The 22,716-nt window shown below is 43.2% G+C and overlaps 2 protein-coding genes across 2 annotated transcripts; one reads left to right on the top strand and one right to left on the bottom strand.

Moving 5' to 3' along the window:
- Positions 1 to 734: 734 nt before the first annotated feature.
- Positions 735 to 7,155, bottom strand: ggt1a (gamma-glutamyltransferase 1a; the record flags this gene model as incomplete). Its single annotated transcript, XM_080530568.1, has 12 exons — positions 735 to 887; positions 1,033 to 1,146; positions 1,391 to 1,503; positions 1,629 to 1,756; positions 1,947 to 2,134; positions 2,329 to 2,465; positions 3,614 to 3,763; positions 3,940 to 4,100; positions 4,477 to 4,669; positions 6,425 to 6,514; positions 6,640 to 6,770; positions 6,983 to 7,155. 12 exons carry the CDS (start codon positions 7,153 to 7,155, stop codon positions 735 to 737), a joined length of 1,731 nt encoding a protein of 576 aa, XP_080386694.1.
- A 3,044-nt stretch (positions 7,156 to 10,199) lies between these two features.
- Positions 10,200 to 21,110, top strand: lrrc75ba (leucine rich repeat containing 75Ba; the record flags this gene model as incomplete). The annotated part of the gene is made up of 4 exons (XM_080530517.1): positions 10,200 to 10,484; positions 14,955 to 15,083; positions 15,840 to 15,952; positions 20,498 to 21,110. The coding sequence occupies 4 exons, from the start codon at positions 10,200 to 10,202 to the stop codon at positions 21,108 to 21,110; spliced, it is 1,140 nt and encodes a 379-aa protein (XP_080386643.1).
- Positions 21,111 to 22,716: the final 1,606 nt, after the last annotated feature.

The raw sequence follows: 22,716 nt of genomic DNA, 5'->3' as shown, positions 1-22,716 counted from the left end.
AGTTGGTCTTTATACATTTCATTTGTTCAATGGACAGAAACAAACCACATGGACAACCTTCTGATTGGTATTCAAAATCTCCCCTAAAACATTGTCATTGAATCTCAGATAAATGGCTCTTTCTGTTGAACAGAATTATCGCTCATTATCACTGTGTCATGTGACTACTTCTATGGTATTCTAACTTAATTTCAACTGAATATTACTCATCTTGTGTTTCTAGAGTGTTAACTAATATTTCAAACTGTGGTACATCAGTCGATCCATCCCTTCCAGTAGAGTTCTGGGCCATTGATCTTTACATCCAGTAGGAAAGTACAGTTGCAGTCCAGTGTTCTGCTACCCCACTGCATGCAAAAATAAACTTCTTTCTTCAGGATAATCTGTAATGATGATCTCTTGATGCTGCTAGGATTCAAAATGCCACTCTCAGAGTTGCCAATCTCACTTCTTTTTCAAAACACAAAGTCAAAAATAAATAAATAAATAAATAAATAAATAACGCTCGATAAAAGCAGAAATGCTGTAGATTATTTGGTGTGGGAAGAGGTATTGGCGTGAAGTAAGTCATTTTCCATGAAGTGAATTTCAGTTGAAGAAAGAGAGTGGCTGAGTCTCTGTGAGGAGCCATGGTCCGTGTCTCCTCCAGAGGCAGCCATTGCCGTTACAGTACATTGCTTTGTCCCTGTGTCTTTGAGAAAACCCTCCAGGTTGGAGAAGAAGAGGGTTTAGAGTCAGTACCCTGCTGGATAGCCCCCTTTCCTTGGGTCTGACTCGGCACACAGTCGCTCCCCCTGTCGCACCACAGCCTGAACCACTGATCCAGGAGTAAGCAGGGGCAGCTGCTCTGTGATATGGTTCTTCAGTGCCAGGCCATCTAGTACACTCTGCCACACAGTCACATACAAACACATACACACATACATACATAGAGTTACATTGTGTTCTTTTACAAAGCCTCTCAAAATCAGTTCATTTCTATTTGTATCTTTGCACAATATTCTGTCCAACATCTTAAACATTGAGGCCCACCTTCTCAAAGCCCTGCTCCACCACAGTCATGTTTGGGTTGAGTTGATTATGAACCCGAGGTTCTGTCACAGATTTTTTGAGGTCGTAGTTAAAGAACAAGGAATTCAGAATCACCTGTAAGAGAAAGCTACTCTTATATCACAGTATCAGAATAAGGACACAAGGGTGTGTGTATGTGTGTGTCTGTGTGTGTGTGTGTGTGTGTGTGTGTGTGTGTGTGTGTGTGTGTGTGTGTGTGTGTGTGCGTGCGTGCGTGCGTGCGTGCGTGCGTGCGTGCGTGCGTGCGTGCGTGCGTGCGTGCGTGCGTGCGTGCGTGCGTGTGTGTGTGTGTGTGTGTGTGTGTGAAAGAGAGACATACTAGGGCAGTCGCTGTGGTGATCTTTGTTCCACCAGAGGCTCCGACGACCATTTTCACTCTATTGTCTTTGTCAATGATGATAGTTGGGCACATAGATGACAGAGGCCTTTTACCTACAACACAGAAACAGCTCAGGCCTGACGTTCCTCGCCCAAAACACAACACCCAAGGCTCTAACTGACACTATACTGGGATCAATAAGGATATTGATTTCAGTTACAGTTCTCTCCTATCTCACCAGGCTGGATGAAGTTGTTGGGTGAGGGAGGGATTCCAAAGCCATTGGTGATGTATGGAGAGCTGAAGTCATCCATCTCATCATTGAAAATGATGCCTGTTTCTCTGGACATGACTTTTGAGCCAAAACTGAAGACAAAAAGTCAGTTGTTGTAGTAGTGACTTGAACATATAACTTTTGACCATTAACAAAAATGGTGTTAACGGTATGTTGTACATACAGCATATTAGCGATCTAACGATAAGTGATTAGTGACAATCTACCCTTTCACATTGGGCCTATTGTCTCAGGGGAGGTCTTGCCTTGTAGGACTCTTACTATAAATTGATTGTGCTGGTGGCTGCCACAGCACTGCCATCCTCGGCTATGACGGAGAGGTGTGCTGTCCCATGGTTGTCCGGAACAAAATAATCTGGCTCATAGTAGCTGTCGGGATGAGTGGTGTCATCTGTGATTTTGTTCCTGATTCCGTCTGCAAAGTAGTCTGAAGTCATGTTGTGGATGAGCTGGGAAGAACAGAGCCATCAGCACAAACAAAAACAAGGAATTCAATGAGTTTCTCTAGACAATGGTAACTGTCAACAAAAAAGGGTTTTATACTGTACATGTAGGTATAACAAACTGTCTTTATTTCTAAATGAAATGTATCTCTTATGGAGTGAAATCTTTGGTATTTGAAGCTGGGTGTCAGTGCTCTCACATCTGTGATATTGAGATAGCGTGGGTCTCCAAGTCTGCTCCTCTTGGCATAAGCAAAACGAAAAGCCTCTACAATGCGATGATACGTCAGAGTCTTTTTCTCTGCGGTAGAGACACTTGTGCGTGTGAAGTTATACCCTGATGAAGAAACACAGGAAACATTTATATCAGACTAAACTAATTAGACGTTCTATCACAGTTATATATATATCAGATATGCCAGTTCAGTCAGGACACTTACGTCGGTTAATATTGTTTAATGAAATGGTAGTAGATTAGGTTTGGCGTAATTGGATGGCTCCGCTCTGTATAGCTCCCCGCCTGAAGTTTAACAACATAAAATACAATAATATAAGGCAGGGAGCCCATAACGTCTCAAACCCCCCATAGTTAGGTTAAATACAGAGCGACCGAGCGGGTGGAGGCTGGGGCGGTGGGTGGGACGACCCATAAGTATAACTCAGTGGCGTACACTATAACCATGGTGGAGGGTTGTATACTCGGCTCTTTTATACTCGGCTCCATAAACATGGATGTGTTTTGCATTATATGTGAGATCAGCTGTCCGTCAACTTCAAGGTGTCCTGCCGGAACTTACGTAAACTTAATTTAGTGTAGTGGGTGTTGTTTTGGAGCAAACATTCACTGCTTGTGCTGACTACATAATGTCTGAGACTGTGAGGTGCTGGCTTGTTCCCTTCACTCAGATAGCATCCTAGTAGCTTTTCAGAAAATCTCTTGAGTGAGGAACTGCAAGCCCTTGTATGAGTGTACAGCTAATTAGTAACAGATGATGCCACTCTGTATACAATGGATGGCTAATGATCTTCTCCATGAGCAGACGGTCGATGGTAAATTAGCTAGCTTCAACCAGATTAGCATGGAGCTTGGGGCTGCGTGGTGGCGATGGTGTGGGCGGAAGAACTGTCCTGAGAGCACCTGAGGGAAATCTGGAGTATGATATGGTTTGATATCTGGTCTGACTGGATAGACATGCTTACCGCAGAGATATTAGAATATAATGAGGGCTTGGCTCAAAGGGTCTAAGTGACATTTTGGTCCAAACAGAGTTATACTGTACATCAATATAAAGCTCTTGGTGAGATCTAACAAGTGGTAAAAGAAGCCAAATTAGATCTTTAACTGCATTAAAATAGAGTGTACGGTATTAAAAAAGACAAATCCCAATGCAATTGTCTCAGAGTCGAGGTATTGTTTTTTTGCCTCTCCTGTAAAATGTCACTTAGGCCCTTTGCGCGCCAAGCCCTGATATGCTCTAGGCTCACCGTCTACTATGTTCAGGATGAGTGCCAGCACCGGGCCACTGGAGGGAGCGTCTGGGACGTGCATGGTGTACTCCCCAACCTTCAGCTTTAGTGGGCTCTCATCCAACACAGTCTGATACTCCAGCAGATCCTCCAAGGTTATAATCCCCCCTGAAAAGAATGAGAAGCCATAGTGATTCCCCCAGGTTGGGCACACAACGTCACTCAACTGTCCTGACTGATTGTCTATGGTGGTGTGTACATATGTACTGAAATGTGCAACACGATTGAAGAGATAACATGCAAATATCATTGGGAGAAAGAAAAGAAAAAGGACAGAGAAAGACCTGCTGCCTGAATGTCATCCACAATGATCTGTGCCATTGTCCCAGTGTAAAAAACCTCAGGCCCCTCCTCTGCTATCCTTTGGTAGGTGTCTGCTAGTCTGGGAAATGTAATGATATCGTTTTCCTTCAGGATGTTTTTCTGTGCGTCACAAAACACTTCACTGGAATATAAGAATAAGAGCATAGGACATTTCACCATCAGTACTTCAGAAACGTGTGTAAACCTGTAGAATAATAGGACCATCATTTCGTTATCCGTACTTTACAATGGCCAACAATCTACAATCTACACACCATCAATGATGATGAATCACAAATGGTGTGGTGCATAACTAATTATGTCATAAATGCCATTGTATGTCAATTTAATCGTATCTTGTTAGAAGCTGTATATTAATGTAGTACTCCATCATAAAACTAAAGATAAACATTTAACCATAGCCTATAGACCTTTGTACAGTGTGTATTTCACAGTGTAATTAATGAACTTGTTATTATAAACCATCAGTTTGATTGGATATGTTGTCTTTTTCTCACCACATGTTGGCATCTCCTTCAATAAACTCCTTGTTCTTGGAGATGGCATTGGCCAAGGCTTTGCCTATAGGGAAGCCATCACGTGCCAGTGCTATACTAGGCTCAAATAGCTCCTTCCATGGCAGCCTTCCGTGTCTTTTGTGTGCCATCTCGTAACCACGGATCTCCCCAGGAATGGCTATGGACAATCCACCTGTCATGCACAGAGAATTTCAAGTTTAACTTTACTAATGAGATTCAATGCACTATAGTTTTGAGATTATTTAAGTAAACTAAATAGTAACCTAACCCTAACGCCGGGTGCACACAGGGCCATTGCGTTGCGTTGCGTTGCACCGGAAGTCATTCATCTCAATGGGGCCGTTGCGTTGCTCAGTTGCGTTGCTCTGCATTGCGTTTCTTGACCGTCAGGGTGCGGCAATCAGTCAAAAAAAATTAGCTTTTTGCGTTGCGTTGGATCCGTCAAAACAACCGGAAGTAGTTTCTTGCCCAGAGCTCTCGCCTCAGATTTTAAATCCTCAATTTTGGCCGCCATTGGCTAAAATCTGTAATTTGGCTCTACAAGTGTTAATATGTCATTTTACGAAGTTTTTATATGTTTTCAGGCGAGAAAGTAACCATATATATTCACAAAATGTGTCCAGTTTAACAAAATAACCCGTTTATATATCTGATCTGACGTTTTTTCCCCCACTTCTGTGGGAAACTTCGCTAGCAACACGAGTAGATTGTTGCGTCTGCATCGCACGTTGAAGTACGTCAAGTCCATCCCACCAGGTTGCGCCAGAACGACGCAACGCAACACAACGCAATGGCCCTGTGTGCACCCGGCGTAAGTCAAAATTACAGATATTTTCTTTGATAAATCTTTGGTGATTTAAAGGGTCTCTTACACAGTCCAAATTATACACATCATCGAACTTCAGGTCAGCTATCATGTTACTGTGCTGCTGATATACACTACATGGCTAACAGTATGTGGACACTCGAACATCACACTCATATGTGCTTGTTGAACATCTCATTCCAAAACAGTGGGCATTAATATGGTGCCCCTTTGCTGCTATAACTCTTCTGGGAAGGCTTTCCACTAGATTTTGGAACATGGCAGATTTGCTCTCATTCAGCCACAAGAGCATTAATGAGGTCAGGCACAGAAGTTGGGCGAGAAGGCCTGGCTCGCAGTCAGCGTTCCAATTTATCCCAAAAGGGTTTCAGGTCAGGGCTCTGTGCAGGCCAGTCAAGTTCGTCCACACCAAACTCGGCAAACCATGGCATTATGGACCTCACTTTGTGCACAAGGGGCATTGTCATGCTGAAACAGGAAAGGGCCTTCCCCAAACTGTTGCCACAAGGTTGGAAGCATACAATATTCTAGAATCTCATTGTATGCTGTAGCATTACAATTTCCCTTCACTGGAACTAAGGGGCCTAGCCCAAACCATGAAAAATAGCCCCAGATCATTATTACTCCCCCACCAAACTTTACAGTTGGCACTGTGCATTGGGGAAGGTAGCGTTCTCCTGGCATCCGTCAAACCCAGATTGGTCCGTCAGACTGACAGATAGTGAAGCGTGATTCATCACTCAAGAGAACGTGTTTCCATTGCTCCAGAGTCCACAATAACAGCACTTACAGTTGACCAGGGAAGCTCTAGCTGGGCAGAAATGTTACGAACTGACTTGTGGAAAGGGGGCATCCTATGACAGTGGCACATTGAAAGTCACTGAGCTCTTCAGTACAATCCATTCAACCGCCAAAGCAGATTGCAAGGCTGTTAGCTTGCTTTTATGCACCTGTGAGCAATGGTAATGGCTGAAATAACCCACAAATTAGAAGTGGTGTCCACAAACATTTGGTTATGCAGTATATTACGTCTGTCTCATATGTGTATTCAACTACAGTATTGGTTTCCCTCGTACCTGGTGAATATAAAAAAACGCATACCTTTCCTGGAAAGCTGGGTGTTATTGCCAAACATGTGTTCAGTCGCGTTCATGGGCGCTGTCTCCCTTGCGTCAATGGTTTCAACCTTCCCTGTCAAACAGTGTTACAAAATGCAGACAGATGAATGTTCCTCCTCTCTTTATTCACACTCATTCATCTGTGGTTGGAGTCGCTGTAATTTCTCAGAGAGAGCGTTGACTAAGGGACAAACTCACCTGTGGAAGCGTTGTAGATGGTGAAGAAGAGCCCCCCTCCAATGCCCATGCTGTGTGCGTTCAGGAGACCTACACACAGCAGGGTGGCGATAGATGCATCCACCGCTGAACCATTCCTCTTTAGAATGTCTCTGAGGACGCAAACACACACGTACACTCAGAAACCAGTAGGCCACACACACACACACACACACACACACACACACACACATACACACACACACACACACACACACACACACGCACAGCTTAATGTTCCTTGTAGAGCTTAATGTGTGCTGTCATTTCACTAACTGTGTACCATGAATCAATGTTTCTGTGGATGTCAGCAGGTGTAACTTACCTCCCCACCTCAGAGCATTTCCCAGCATCTGCAGCCACTGCAGCCTTGGAGTAGAAATGGTCTGAGGGAGGGACAGGGGTCTTGTTTCCTACCCCCATAAAGACCCCCACAAACACCCCCACTGCAGCCACCAGCAGGACCACCAGCCCAGCAACCACGGACTTCCTGACCATTTTTCTGTTGAGAAAGATTCAACCTTACTGTTAGACATGGTCCTTGACATCATCATCATCATCTTCATCATCACCACCATCATCATCATCATCATCACCAGTATCCCCATCACCAACATGTACTGTAGGCATGATGAATGTCAAATCAGTAAATAACAGTAAGTGAAAGCACATTTTGTGTCTATTGTGGTTGTACAAGTGACATGGAGTGATGTAGCCTAAATTGTTAATTGCCAGCATTTTTATATCAAGCATTCCTTTTGTGAATATCAACTGTATGCATTCAGATGACTGAGGAAGAACATCTCAATATAAAAGCTGCTGTTAGGCACAATGATCATGCAAAGAAATAATGTGAGAAAACATTTATTAGAAACCTAGATTGAATCTCTCTTTATAGCACATTTGTCCATTTGACCCTGGTGTCTAGTCTGAATGACATGCTGTTGCACCCCGCAGACTTGAGGTGAGGAGCATTGAGGTGCACTGTTTACTGATGCAGCACAGGCAGGTCTCAGTTCTGGCTCAGGGATGATGTGAGATTGGCTCCCGCAGTAGCGCTGGTAACCACAGTAGCAGTGACGTGTCCTGTGTTGATTATTCTGCTGGCGTCCTCAGTGCGACTGAGATGCCTGAGCCGTCACACGGCACACAGATCCAAACTGGCAGCAGAAGTGACGGGAGTTTCTCAACAGCAGCCCCCCTCTGTTGCCTGAGGTAATCTTCCATGCAATCCTGTTGCTGTGTCTGTCTGATGAAACACTGTCAAAGGAACTTGTGAACTGCAACTGGAGAGATTGCATCTTAATCTCATCACTATCATTCCAGTCCAGATCTCACAAATACAGGCCTCCCCTGGAGAGCATGCTGTGGATTTAGTTGATTCCAATTGAAACTGGTCCAGAGAACATTCTACCTTGTGCTACAGATGAAAGATGCTGTCCCTAGGCATGTGGCTCAGGGCATGTGTCACTGTCCTCTGTAAGTGATGGTTCAGTGGAAGTGGTTTTCATCAGCCAACTACTGATGAGTTCATTAACCTTTAACCTCAAGCAGAGATCATATAAAGATATATGTATATAACATATAATACATTGTCTTATTGACTTCAACAGAAAAATATAGATGTGTAAACATTTGTTCAACAGTTATCATAATGTCTCTAGGATGCCCCACAGAAACTGTCTTGACCAGCTGTTATGATGCATCTACCTGTCTTGACCAGCTGTTATGATGCATCTATGGTGCCCTACAGATACTGTCTTGACCCAGCTGTTATGGATTACACTGAATACAGTAAAAAAAATAAAAAATAAAACTACTCTCATCTCTTGAATTGAATATGCAGTTAAACATAAAATGTCACTTTCTACAAATATGGATGGACAAATTCTAACATGTGAATTCATTGTCTTTCTACATTTTCATAATAATGATGTAATAATGATGATTGGCGATCATATCAATGTACTCATCACTATACAGTATATTGCATTCTAAAATAATCATCAATGATATGAATGAATCTAACCCTAAGAGTGTAGTAGACACTTATAATACACTATATGTATTCTTGTTATTACAGTTCAGCACCTTGCTGTGCAGAGGGGGACAACAAACCTGTTCAGCACTATCGAATCACTGAAAACAAAACAAAAACAGAGCCAGTTCTGTGACTCATCTATCGTGTCCAATAATATGAATCTGTCTGATCTACCGTGTTCGGTCCAGTAAACATAGGATGATGACACACAAGAGGTGCACACATATTGGACTTAACAAGAGAAAGGAGTCATCATCTGAGCGTAGACTAGACAGAACAGGGGGCATCATTAGCAGCAAATAGGTCCACATAATACATAGCACATCAGTTGTTGTTTTTAATAGGGTTCATTTTAATACATGTATGTGTCTCAAGTCTGACAAATAATAATTTGACCGTTTATTTACAGGCAATGAATGTAGGATACTGTAGGGACACGAGAGTGCTATCAGTCATTTTGGCTATAAGATAAGACCCTAAAAAGCAAGCCGCAGAGAGGCTAAACATACAAAATCTACTTTGAGGATTAAGAGGGGGAAAACAATTCAATAATATCATTCTCAATTCGATCATTTAATTCACACTGTGTAGTTGATAATGAGTATAGTTTTGACACTGTCATGGTCAAATGTTTTCGTTGACGCTGCCTAAACCCAGTGCCAAAGCCTACCCACTGTCTAAACCTACCACTGACCTGACCTATTGAACAAACAAGTAGGCTAATCAGCTCCATAGCCTAAATTCATCTTCAGTTCAAGGTAAACTCTGTGCGTAAGGTCAGATTTAGTGTTTGAGTTAGAAACAGATACTGTAAATGTCAATCAATTCAGATGTGAAATTATCAAGAGGGGACAGATACATTCAAGAGACTATCATTAGATGATGAACCATACATATATCACATCCATAAGCCTACCTGTGAATAGTTGCAATTTAAGTTCACATTTAACATAAAATGGTGTAGAGTTTACAAATAAAGGACATCATTCCCTGCAATTAATTATTTATTTATTTATTGATATAAGTGTGTGACTTATTCATGTGAAATCTTTCTAGTGATTCAAGGCATGAGGAGGGCGTATCTTCGTAAACGCCCAATGGCACACTACGGGCTCTGATTGGTTATGCGCCACACGAGTCTAGTATCTGCCGTGCAACATTGTATCAGGGAATAACAAGAAGAGCATCCGCCGCCTGACCAGCCCGCCGTACGTCCACCTTCGGTAGGAATCAAAACATAAACACACATTTCGTCTGTCCTCATAAAGTAGGTGTCACGGGCGCAAGGGACACACTCGATCAATCATAGGAATATTGTGCGCATACGTGCTCTGGAGGTTTGTATTTGATGACAGTTGTGCAGCGCAGGGTACTTATCATAGGCTATTCAATTACATTTTGCAATCTTTATTGCACGAATAGGCTACATTATAGTAGTTGGTTTAGGTGTTAGTATGGTTGCATTGTGCAATTGCGAAATACTGTTGATATAGGTGATAACATGGGCTCTAGACTAAGCAGACAGAGTAGTCTGGACAATGAGAATTTTTCCAAAAGGCGACGCAAGCACCTAGACAGTACGGGAGACAGCGACAGGGGTGCGAGTCGAGGCGGCGGGGACTTTCTGTTCACGCTGATGCTGAAGTCCGACAAGCTGCCCGGGATGCTGCGGAGGACACACCACAGCCCGTACGTGAGGCGCGTGGCGTGGATCCGAGACATTCAGAAGCTGCTCCGTGATCGCAGGCTAGAGCAGGCTACCGACGTGCTCAAACTATTGAGGAAGGTAAGAACTGACAAACCACCTGTGTTGAATGGTCATCATTGCGCACGACGTGCAAAAATGTGTGTGGATCTGTTGAGCAACATACAGAAATGCATTTCATATTGGTCATGCCATCTTTACATAATTTCAATCGGATCAACATCGTGCGTAATTTATACTGCCATGAATGAGACCCTATCTGTTTACAATACCGGAAGCGTGTTATCCTATCACCTGTCCACAGCCACAGGTGCTCCAATAGACCCACCCGCTAATAGGGTAGACGCAAACCCGGATTATCCATATATTGCATCGGGTGAATGCCCTGGGGCACCAGCCAATGGGGGGGCACCAAATTATTCGGACAATGAATAGACCTTTAAAATATTTGGGGCACATTTTTAAAATATAGGCTATATTTACTGGAAGACATCCACACAGATACAAAACTAACGGTTATATTTAGGCTATCATATAAATAATAAGATAAATAATTGCGAGTGCCCCACCCCCAGTCACAGACAAGTGCCCCCCCCCCCCCCCAATCACAGACAGGTGCGCGATGACGCAGTGACGCCAAACTATCAACTAAGAAATCAAAATGGACAGGCGACAACTGAGTGGCTCTGCCAAGCGAAAAATTAAGCAATCCTGTCTTGTTCAGCGCATTGATGCATACAGGGCCCTGAATGGACTATTTGGCGTTTTGTTTGATTCCGACATGGACCGCGATTCTGTGCGTAAACGCGCTACTGCGCTCTCCTCCACATATCCAGATGACCTGGACAAAAACTTTGGAGATGAACTTATTCAGTTCAAGGATTTTGTGCGGGAGGAGACAACCTGTTCACCAGAGGAGATGCTTCAAATCCTGAGAATACATGGACTACAGACGACGTTCCAATGTGTGTTTGTCGCACTGAGGCTCTTCCTTACCGGTAAGGCTTACTTATGATTATTTGGGGCTAATATGACGCTGTGGCTGATTTGGGCCTGTGTGATGCACAGGGCTATAGCCTACGTCTGATACAGCATCACGAAGGTGAGCAGAGCGGCAAAGAGACAGGCGCTGTTTATTTCCATTTTTGGACTTGGTTGGTATTGAGCTTGTTTTATTGTAGTATACAGTATGTGCATTTTCCCCCTTTGTTATGGTTTTGCATGTAGTCTCAGGCCATTTATGATGGAAATAATTAGCCTATATTTAGAAAGTCGTGTTGCATTGGGATGTGAGTTGCATTCAGATTTGAGCATCAGTGTCAAGGCTATACTACGGCATTAGGCCCAACTGGGATGAGCCTGTACTGTAGTAATATGCTCTTGTAAATCTATGGTTTTTGTAACCATAGTAAATATCAAATTTTCACTTGCAAAGTAAAAAAATTAAATAAATAAAAAGTGTGTGTGTTGGGGGGGGGGCACACATCAAGTCTGGTCACCCTAGGGCACCCTAGGGGGTTAATCCGGGCCTGGGTAGACGTAGACATTCTCCCTGACCTCTGGTTTATTATTATCTTGTCACTATAACATAGTGCCACTACAGTCAATTGTCTCATTCATGACCGTCTAAAATTACATTGTGACTGTGTGACCATAGGCTTCTACCTTCAGATACATGTATAAATGTAGTAGGCCTACACATTATGAATATGAACATAACATATTTTTCTGCAAGCATCTCTACTATTAGCAGGAACACTAGACCAGCTTGGGTGAATCGAATGAACTTGACCTATGTGCTCATAGATAAATGAATAGGCCAGCAGTAATCACTGAATGTGGCCATGTTAAGTGCCATCAGCAGTGGTGTCACCACCAAATGACTATCCCATGGGATTGTTAGTGACAGTCTGTACATCATGATTGCAACTGTGCCAGGCGGATGTCTGTTCTGCACAAAATGCCTCTCCCTTCCATCTCATTACCCTGTCCTATTCCACCTCTCTGTAATGATGTTATGCTAATGTAATATGCTTAGAATTGACCCTCATCAGCTTGCATTGCTCGGCCAATGAAACCTAAGTCAAGCTGGTTGGCTTGGTTTCATGCATAACATATAATGTTATCCATCGACCACTACATTGCTTCATTTGCTTGTTGTGATGGGTTTATCAACGAGTGGGAATTCTTTGTGCAGTGGGTCACACTATGATCAATGCCACCATCATAGCTCTAGGTGATGGACTACTGCTTGTCTGCTATTGTTGCCTCATAGGTGTAAGTGCCACTCCCCTGCCTCCCTTTTATCCCCCGGTGTAGCCAGGGCAGGATCTCCCCTCCCCTCTCAACAGTCTAATGCACCCATTAGAGCCTCACATCCACCCCCTCACCACCCCTAATGTCTCTCGCCCTATTCTCTATAATGGACCTCCAGCATGACAGCAGGAGAGCGACGGACCCATAGTTCTCGACATACAAACATTTCCCCATTTCATATTGATTTGCTCCACTTCTGTCCTAGAACATTTGAAAGGTATAGAAGAGACTTTCATATACATGCATGTAGATCTACAAATGTCAAATACTGTAGATAGTGTACACACGTACTGTACTGTATGCCTAGTCATGGGTAGCAGGCAGAATATGATGAAGGAATGCAAGATATCTTGACCATTAGACGCATTGTGTGAAGCTTTGATTTTGTCTTACTTCTTCTCCATCTAGATCACAATTTCATGTTGTTATCAGCTGAGGAGAGTGATTTCCATAGTGATACTGTGGGTTTGATAACAATACTACAATTGGCGCTGTAACAACAGGTGTTCTAGTCCTGTTGGTAAGCTCATTGTTAAGCCCTTCTCTCTTACAGCTGTTAATTACACTGAAGACTTGACAGAGGAGAGCGTCGAACCTCCTTAATCAAGCCAAGGAGATAACCCAGGGAGGAAAAGCTGCATGACAGCCACATCACAGGGGACCCAGGCCTGGCTCTTTTAATTGAGCTTCAGTTTTATTAAACAAGCCTCACATTATCAGTAGGCAGGGGTATTGCAAATGGGCACATGTCACAGAAACTCTATCATGGCTTTTACTCAACTAAAGGGATGACCTTCTCAGTTTAGTTAATGAATATGTTATGGTGACTTAACAGTTTAAGAGTGAACAACCCCTAGTCAGCTAGCAGGTTCATATCATAGTCTTGTATTAGCAGTGAAGTCATGTCTCCCCAAGATCTCATTAAAATGACTGATTGCTTCAAGCTGTGTGCTGGTGCATGTGTATTGATCGTGTCTAAACTCATGGTGTGGTCAGATGTGGGGCGCAAAGACAAACACAAAGCTAGTTAGTTTTTACATGTTTGTTCTCAGGAAAAGAGAAAGAGTATCGTCTGTTTGTGTTTACTGTTGCCCTTGTTAAAAGGCGGGTCAGTCATGTGTGGCTCCTGGTCTCCCACTCAAACTGTCCATTACAATCATGGTGTGTGTGTGTGTGTGTGAGTGTGTGAGAGAGAGAGAGAGAGAGAGAGAGAGAGAGAGAGAGAGAGTGTGTGTGTGAGTGTGTGTGTGAGTGTGTGTGTGAGTGTGTGTGTGTGTGTGTGTGTGTGAGTGTGAGAGAGAGAGAGAGAGAGCGAGAGAGAGAGAGAGAGAGAGAGAGAGTGTGTGTGTGAGTGTGTGTGTGTGCGCACGCAGCAGCCTCGCTGTCTCTCATTAGACAGCTCACTGAAAGTGTGCTTCCATATCTCACATCACATAGTCAGCCTAATTAGGGCTTTGTAGATTTGAGGTGTATAGGCTTAGGACAGAAAAAAAACACTCCCTTTCAGCTCCAATTCTTCTCTCCTTCCTTCATTGTTCATTTACTTGTTAAAATGTGGTGTCTGCAAACCTTTTTGTTCGGTGTTGGCACTGATTTGTAGCTTGTTATGGACAGCATTTCCCCCAAGCCATTGTCTTTATCTTTACCTGGCATGTCAAAACTATGCTGTTTCAGCTCTCAAACATTTGTGTCTGTGCCATTCATAGAAATGTTTCAACTGGAAACATTGAACCAATGACAATTGCTTTTTATATTGACACTTCTTTTTTAAAAAGATTAGTATTAAAATAAATACATACTGTCTGCTTTCTCAGTAGAATATCAGTTTGTAGTGATGTGGAGTGGTATGGCTGTGTTCCTTGACTGTAATTCACTGAGGTGTGGGTGGATTTCCCAAAAGTAATGCTGCTGCCTAAGGCAAGGCACATTGGACGCATTATTCAGGTGGAGCACTGCTCAGATGAAAGCCTTCTCCACTTTGAATGAATATTTTAAAACCACCAAAAATAAACCGTTCCCCAGATCTGTTTCCCATCTACATGTTAAGCATCACATTTTTCCCTAGAACATCTCAACAGTATCTTCATATACTTATATCCTATTTGTAATCATTTCTTTCAGGTGTGTGTCTTCAAGAAATTGTTAGGATAAAAAAAAAAAAATCATGGCCTTTGTTCAATGTTTCGAAAAAGCCTCTTTGAGTAATGCTGTGCCTTGCTTCGTCTGATTTGGCAGGATCTGGGTTTGGAAGGCGCATCCCTCAATGACATCTTGTACAAGAACGCTGCGTTCCTCAACCTTGTGGACCCCATCTCCCACGAACTGCTGCTGAGCCTGGCTCGTGAGATGCAATGCCCTAAGAAGGTGAGTTCCACAGACCACTGCAGAACAAGGGGCTTCCCCTGTGGACATGTCATGCCTAGTAGTATGAATAGAAAGACTTTTCTAAGTTGTTACAGCGACATCAGTACGATGCAAAATCGTTGATATTACTGAGTGGCTTCACCCCACAGCTTGATGTTGTTCATGCAGAAAGAAGTTGATAAAACAATAACATGGTTACATAATAGTAAATGCTGAAATTGGGATCAGGATGCCAAAAGCAACAAGGTCAACATAACAAGACAACAGACATGGAGAGAAATGACAAGAAAAACTGATTACTAGTGAATGTATTGGATCTCTCCCTTTTGTTTCCTCAACACTCTTGCTGTTCCGCACGGTCGTGCAACGCACGCCTGTGATTAGATGTACTCACTCCAGCAAAGCACCTAAATTGTGTTTTGTTCAGGAATAGCTCACGGTAACAAATTCAAAGTGAGACAACAACAGGTTTATGTAACTACATAAAGTAGAGCTTAAAAAAGTATTTTTGTAATGACCAGAATGTTCTGCTCTTAGTCAAGGAAGCTTTGATAACTGTAGACATGCGAATAGTTACTGTTTTGTTTTTGTGTGTGTGCACTGTATTTTTCCTGAACATGATTAAATATTCTCAAAGAGAGTAAATGCTCTCTGAATAAAAAGGTCAGGCTAAAAATAGGTCTTCTGTTGTAGGGTAATCAATTGTTGTTACACACTTCATTCATTTTGAGGATTTATTTTCTTTTTCATCCCCAGGATGCAGACACCATAAAGTCCTCTGATAAGATCTGCCGACAGTTGATCTACCACCTGACCCCCCACTCTAAGTGGCTGAGGCAGAGCATGTCCAGACGGAAATCCCAGGCCTGGTAAGCTCCTTCAACCAGCCCTTCAGCACAATTCCAGCTCCTGTCTCTCTGTGTCAAACATGTGTCTCTGTCCTATCTAGTTCTAACAACACCCTATCTTTTATGTGGGTTTTGAGTGGGTTTGGGCTAACAGAAGGCTAGACAGCTTTCTCTGGGCAGGACCGTGGTAGGACCGCTGTGTAAAGAAGCCCTGATCAATCCCTGCGGTTGCCTTCAAAGTAACGGTTTGGCATTGTTCAGTCTTCTTCGACATGAGCCAGACAAATCTACCTACAGTACACATTTGTCCAGTTCCGGACAAAATGGGGCACGGGTTGTATTTGATGAGATCCATCGGCTCGGATGAAAGTATGGTCTTTGTATCAACTTGTTTAGTTATAATCAGATTGCATTGATGTTAAAACAATGTATATGGAAATAGCTTGCATATAAATTGACAGGTTCTTTTGTATCTAGATATTGTTTTTTAATTCTGTACTTGAAAAAGAAACCGAATATGATTACGTTTGTCACTGTTATTACTTATTTTACAGATGGATAGACAGTGTAAATAATGCATTTTCTAAAGATGAAATAAGCAGGAATAGAAAAGAAACCACAGTGAACAACCTGAGACAGGCTCATTATGTTTTAATCATAGCCGTATTATGCTTCAGTCGTTCGTATCAGCGCTGAGAGAAAAATATAAATATGCAAAATCTAGTGAAAGTAGACATGGAGTCAAACATTGCCCTGTCTTGCTGAAAAATTGCAGTAAAGCTTGAAAAAGGCTTTGCCTTTGTCGCCTTGTCACCCCAGTTTAGGAGAGACATTAGAGCAAAATGAGAGTGACAGCATCTTTGTCATGTGCGGACATGTGCTCATGTTGAACTTGCAGTTAAAGGGGTTCTTTTCACTGAGTCATTTTGTTGGCTCCATAAAACCTGCAGAGAGAGACTGTCTGACACTGTTGTGTTTGAGGTAGGCAACAGAAACATTAGTCATCGCCTCCTTACACTGGTTCAGCTTGAGGGAATATCTAACCCATCTAACACAGCAATGTCACCTTCTATATCTAACCCATCTAACACAGCAATGTCACCTTCTATATCTAACCCATATCCAACACAGCAATGTCACCTTCTATGATTTTCCTGCATGCAGAGATAAATAGATTGGAGTACAAAATGAAGGATTGTGAAACCCCTAGATGATGATCATCAGAGAGAATGCAATACATAATTTTCAAACAGAGAGCAGAAGAGCTAGACAGTCTGTCTGATGGGAGTGTAACCTCGAAACCCAGAATCTTAGTGAGACAAAATGAAGGCTGTCCAAAACACAACATGTGATACAGGGAACATACTCTTATCCTACCTTTCTCAAAGGTGCAATCACCATGCCAACCATCGAGTGACATCTCCACCCTGTCGTCTTCACACCAATTTCCACCCATTGTCGCTCTCCTCTCTTCCCTATTTGTCACCTCTCTACCCTGTCCTCTAGCACTCACTTTTGGGCCGCAATGACCTACACTACATCTGTAAAACCTGCTTCCTGAAGTTACTGTCCCTCATTTTAACAGAGCCAGATCCTGCCACAGCGTAGGTCAAGTCAAAGTAAAATCTGAATAGTTTTTTTTTCTCTCAGGCACAGACAGATTTTCCCAGGGTGTCTCCAATAGTCCACTAGTTTCAGATGTACTGTATGAGTCATCTGATGTGTGTGCCCTGAGGTACAGAAAACGGTGCATGAGACCCATCATAATGTATCAGCTCAGTCCACAGGGGTGTATGTGCCCACACTAGAGACAGCTGAGGCTGTGGCTGGTGGGAACCTGGCAGTGCCCACGTGTTTAAAGGGCAACCCTGCAGTCGGGCAGAAGAGGAGACACCTGAAGTCAAGGGTGGAGGGGATCCACAGATCAGCCTGATTCTATTGGACGTTCTGCTCCTGTACCTTTTACTCAGGGTTTGACTGGGCCTGTGAAGGGGCCAAATGAATAATAGAGCCCAAGCTTAAACATTAATGACTTTGCAAAAACAAAATGATGTGAGCAGGGGAGACAGGGAGAAAATGGACTCCTCGGAAGAAATGACTCACACGTGGCGCTCCCACCACGATTGCTTTTTCATAGCCATCTGCTTAAGCTTTCCATTTTGACAGTTACACTATAAATCTATTCATTCTGCCTCTATTTGTATGCAATATTCATATACAATTGTGTTGTTATTATTCTAGCAGGATGTATAGCTGAATAACCGCATCCACTTATTCTGTTACATGGGTGACCTATTAATGTCATTTAGGCGCAGTCATATGAGAGTGATTGAAACGTCCAACCCTGCTTATGGGGGTGGTGGTAGCCTAGAGGTTAGACAGGCCGGAAGGTTGCTGGTTCGATCCCTGCCTCAGGAGGGAGCTGTATGTGCCCTTGAGCAAGGCACTTAACCCCTAATTGCTCCACGGGCGCCCGACTATGGCTGACCCTATGCCTAAAGCAAAAAATACCAAATTCCAACAATTGCCTGACAAGTTGATTGCATGGCAAATAAAACATTCTTCTTCTTCTCTTGATTGGCACATATAAAGATCCTTCTAATTTACAGTGACCCTCATAAGAAACTCCCATGGATTTTATGACTGTAATATAACAGTCGTAAAGGAGTGCAAGAGCTAGTTAAGAGCCAAGAACCCTAAAGCAAGAGTGAGTGTCTGAGAGAGTGGGATGAAAGAGGCTCTTTCTTCGTCCGTTTCTTTCCTTGTTCCCTGGAGCACAGAGAGGATCTGTTTGAAGAGAAGGGAAGGGGCAGGTGAAAACCCTTTCACACCTGCAGGAGAGCAGCAGCTGCCTCCAGCAATTACAGTCTTATGTGCCGCAAGGGAAGATGAGCTTTTGGCCAAAAGAAAGGCAGTGTGAGAGATGAAAATGAGGGGAATAAAAAGAAAGGGGGTGGGGGGGGGGGGGTGGAGCGGGAAGCAGGTCCACACGACGTCTGTTAGAGAGTCATCTTTTCACCCTTATGATACAGCACTCTGTAATGCTCTCATGCGGGCCTTTGGAAATGACATTTCTACTGCTGGTGTTATTCCTGTCAGGCAGGCATCCATCACTCACACAGGAGGAGGGACGGCTCTGTGATGAATGTGTCTTTATGTTATGATCAGGAGTGCAGCAATGGTTATGAGTATGACCAGCTTACATGGCTGTACAATAAATATGATCAATGTGTAAAGCATGTACAATTCATATGGTGCTATGTCAACATATTAGAGCAGCCATCTCTCTGTTTGAAAAATAGCCAGAAATGCTTTATAGCACAACAAGTAGACAGGTGGTGTCACTGTAAGTCACTGGGTGCTGGGGGATATTGTAATTCAAATCCAACACCCACAAATCAGAAGCCAGGGGTACTTCTGAAACAGCTCTGGTGAAACATATCATTTCTAGAGAATAGTAGAGAGTGGGGATTGGTCAAACACCTTAAGTCAGTGTGAAGCATTTAACATTTGTAGAAGGTGTTAATGTCAGTGTCCGTGCATGTGATGTGGACCTACAAATTGTATTTGTTGGTATAAATCTTTACTGTACAGTAGATCCATATTTATTGCCTTTGCTCCTCTCCCTCGATGGTCAGAAATGGGATTGTCTGAGTGGTTTTTATTGATTCATTCTATGACTCATCATATATCATATATCATGTACCAGCTCCTGAAAGTCAGCATTAAAGCGACATGACGGTGCAATACAGCCTCAGATACTCAGATCACACAAATGTCATCTTTCAAAGGGCATGAGGATTTACCTCTGAAAGGCTCATTCTATTACACCCTGAACTGAGACAGATATCCAGTCTTAAGAACGACATGTTGCTTATCAGTCACATAGAAAATGAATTAAATCTCAGCTATTCAGTCATTGAATGTAACCCACACCTGTCTCAAGCTTTTGAAAGATCTATAGAAACATCTGACCATCTGTAATTGAATACAGTCTAATATTCTCCGTGCTAAGATATTAAGCAGATCCTGTTTTCTTTTTTTTTAGGGTCTAAATGAGCTTGAAATATGTTCTGCTCTTGTTCACACACTTGTTATCTGTCGGTCTGGCCATAAAGCATGTGTCCAGTTTCTTGTAGTAAACAGGATTGTGATTAGATGGTTTAATTTTCATAATGATGTAACTGGTATTTATGTGTCATACGGTCCGACGGTGATTCTGGCTCTGAAAATATGTAAATCAATAGCGTAAATCAGGCTGTTGGCCGCTTCGGATGTTTTGGCTCTTCTGTTTACATTGGTAAATCCTCCTGCTGGAGAATCTATGTCAGCCTTCCGCTCCAAGTCTGTCCAACCCCACTCCTTTATACAACACAGGAAACACAATATCACACAAGGGGCATGTTCCCAGTTCAGATAGAACGTAAACTGGGACACTCCTTTCACCCCATCTTCTAAGACATGACCTATCTTCAATGAGCCAATGTATTTTTGATCTCAAAATGTTTTACTACTGCCTCTAGTAATCAATGTCCAATACTTTTTCCTCCCTCGTTTTGTCTTCAGTCTCAAGACAACCCTACAGAAGAAGCTCTCCAATGACACGGTGGACTTGTCTGGCATCCCTCTCTCTAACCGAGATGTCCGCCAAGTTGCCTTCTACCTGCAGAACAGTGGGGAGGCGGTGGTGGCTGTGGACATCAGTTTCACCGAACTCCAGGATGACAACCTGCGTGTCCTGCTGCCCCTCCTGGGGTCCCTGCCCAAACTCAACACTCTGGCGCTGAACGGCAACCGTCTCACCCTGGCCATAGTCAAAGACCTCACAGAGACCCTGAAGGACCCCAAGAAGTTCTCCAGCCTGGCGTGGATCGACCTGGGCAACAATGTGGACATTTTCACCATGCCGCAGCCCCTGTTAGTGGCACTCCGCCGCCGCTGCAGCCTTAGGAGCAGCCTGCCCACTATCTATGAGTACACAGAGGGCCAGCCCTACTGCTACCACATGGAAACCTCTATCGAAGAGCCCAGCCACTACGAGGAGGAGGAGGAGGAGGAGGAAGAAGAAGAGGAGGGGGAGGAAGGCGTGGAAGAGATCGATAAGCTTGAACTGGAGCCCTGGGACTTAGGCGGGAAGAAGGTGTCGAAGGACTTCACTCTACACTACTGTGAGAGGTGATGTGGTAACCTCCCCAGGCTTATCCCTGCTGTGGTTGAAAGGCCTTCCCACAGCTCCCAGTTACTAGCTTCCCCCACTTCCCCCTCACACCATGAGCCCAGTCACCCATTGTGGCACGAGGGAGTTCAGCGCCACACATTCAGAGACCCTCGTCGCAACACAGCCACCAAATAATCTCCACCATCTATGAGTTAACCCACACAAGACCGCAGTTACTGACGATTATGATGGTGACTTACTGTGTTGGCGGATGGTGCTCCTGGGAACGAGGTACGGTTTCATTGGAGGGGGGCTGGATGAATTTTGGAAAAGGCGCTCTCTCTCTCTTACAGGGGCAGCTGTGGAGCTCACTCCAAGGACCTCAGATGGTTTGATGGAGGAGCAGCATAATGATGGTGGTTGTAATGGAGCTGCAGTTGGTTTAGAAGCCGTAGATCCCACTGGGTTCTCTACCAGGACTGAGACTATCTCTGGCAGGCAGGACCTAGCTCCACAATGTGTGTGCTCTGTTAATCTCTCAACAAAGGCTATGAAACAAGTTCAACAGACTATACAGCCGACGACCCGTCACGTGACACCGGCAAAACTGCTAAGTCAAGACTTTTTGCGTTTTCCCCCCCTTTCGAAATGTCCACTTGTGAATACCCACACATCACTTGTGTAGATGTAAACGATGACACAAAACATGGCTCTGTTGTATGTCCACGGGCTATTTTTGTGCACTGGTGGTGAACAAAGCAATCTTAGAAGACAACAGGTAGGACTCAACAAAGGACAGTTGTCACTGATTGTTTGTAGTTGCCAAAACTCTGAGATTCACCTCTCCTTTTTTGCGCTTTTGGACTGTTTTTGTCATTATCACATCCACCACATTTTTGGGATCCATACAGTATGGGGTAACTTACCCCCTAGGGTGGGCCAATGAGTCTCTTTGTAGGAAGGGTACCCCTAATGGGATCACAAATGAGCGCTCAATACTCACCATTTACAAATGTGTTGTTAACAGTGTGTATGTGCTTCTGTGTTCTTTTTGTGTCTGTTTGTTGTGAGAGTAGGAAGTGACTATTACATATCAGTTATAGGCAATCAAGACTGAAGATCAGCATGTTGGGCTGAGTAAAGTGCTGGAAGTCTTTGGAATTGCACATACAGTAATGATCAAGTCCAGCTGTGCTTGTTGCTGCATTGTACTTTAAGCGAAATGACCTCAGTTCTATTTTACACTTCCCATAGACTTCGCTTTGAAGCATAGAAATGTTTTTTTGCTAAGACAATCCATATCACTATTAATTTTCCAAATGATATGTAAGACTGTTATACCATCAATTCAGTTAGTTAATGCATAATTAACAGATGACTCACAGGAAATAATATACTAATATACTTTTAAATATTATTGTCTGATATAGAACATTTGAGTGTGTTTAATATGTTAGTGTAATGTGTGATTAATGTTGTAACTGTTTGTATTATTGCTTTGGTGTTCTGTCCTTTGTCACAGCAATTACAGTAATTATTGTTTTAATTAATTGTGAAAATGAGCACACTGACCTTCACTGTTATTAATAGACTTAATCATACAGTATAGTAAGCGTTCAATATTTCA

The sequence above is a fragment of the Nansenia antarctica genome, assembly GCF_963989245.1.
Source record: "Nansenia antarctica genome assembly, chromosome: 5".
NCBI lineage: Eukaryota > Metazoa > Chordata > Actinopteri > Argentiniformes > Microstomatidae > Nansenia > Nansenia antarctica.
Note: the sequence above shows the minus strand (reverse complement) of the source record. Positions and strands in the feature narration are given on the sequence as shown.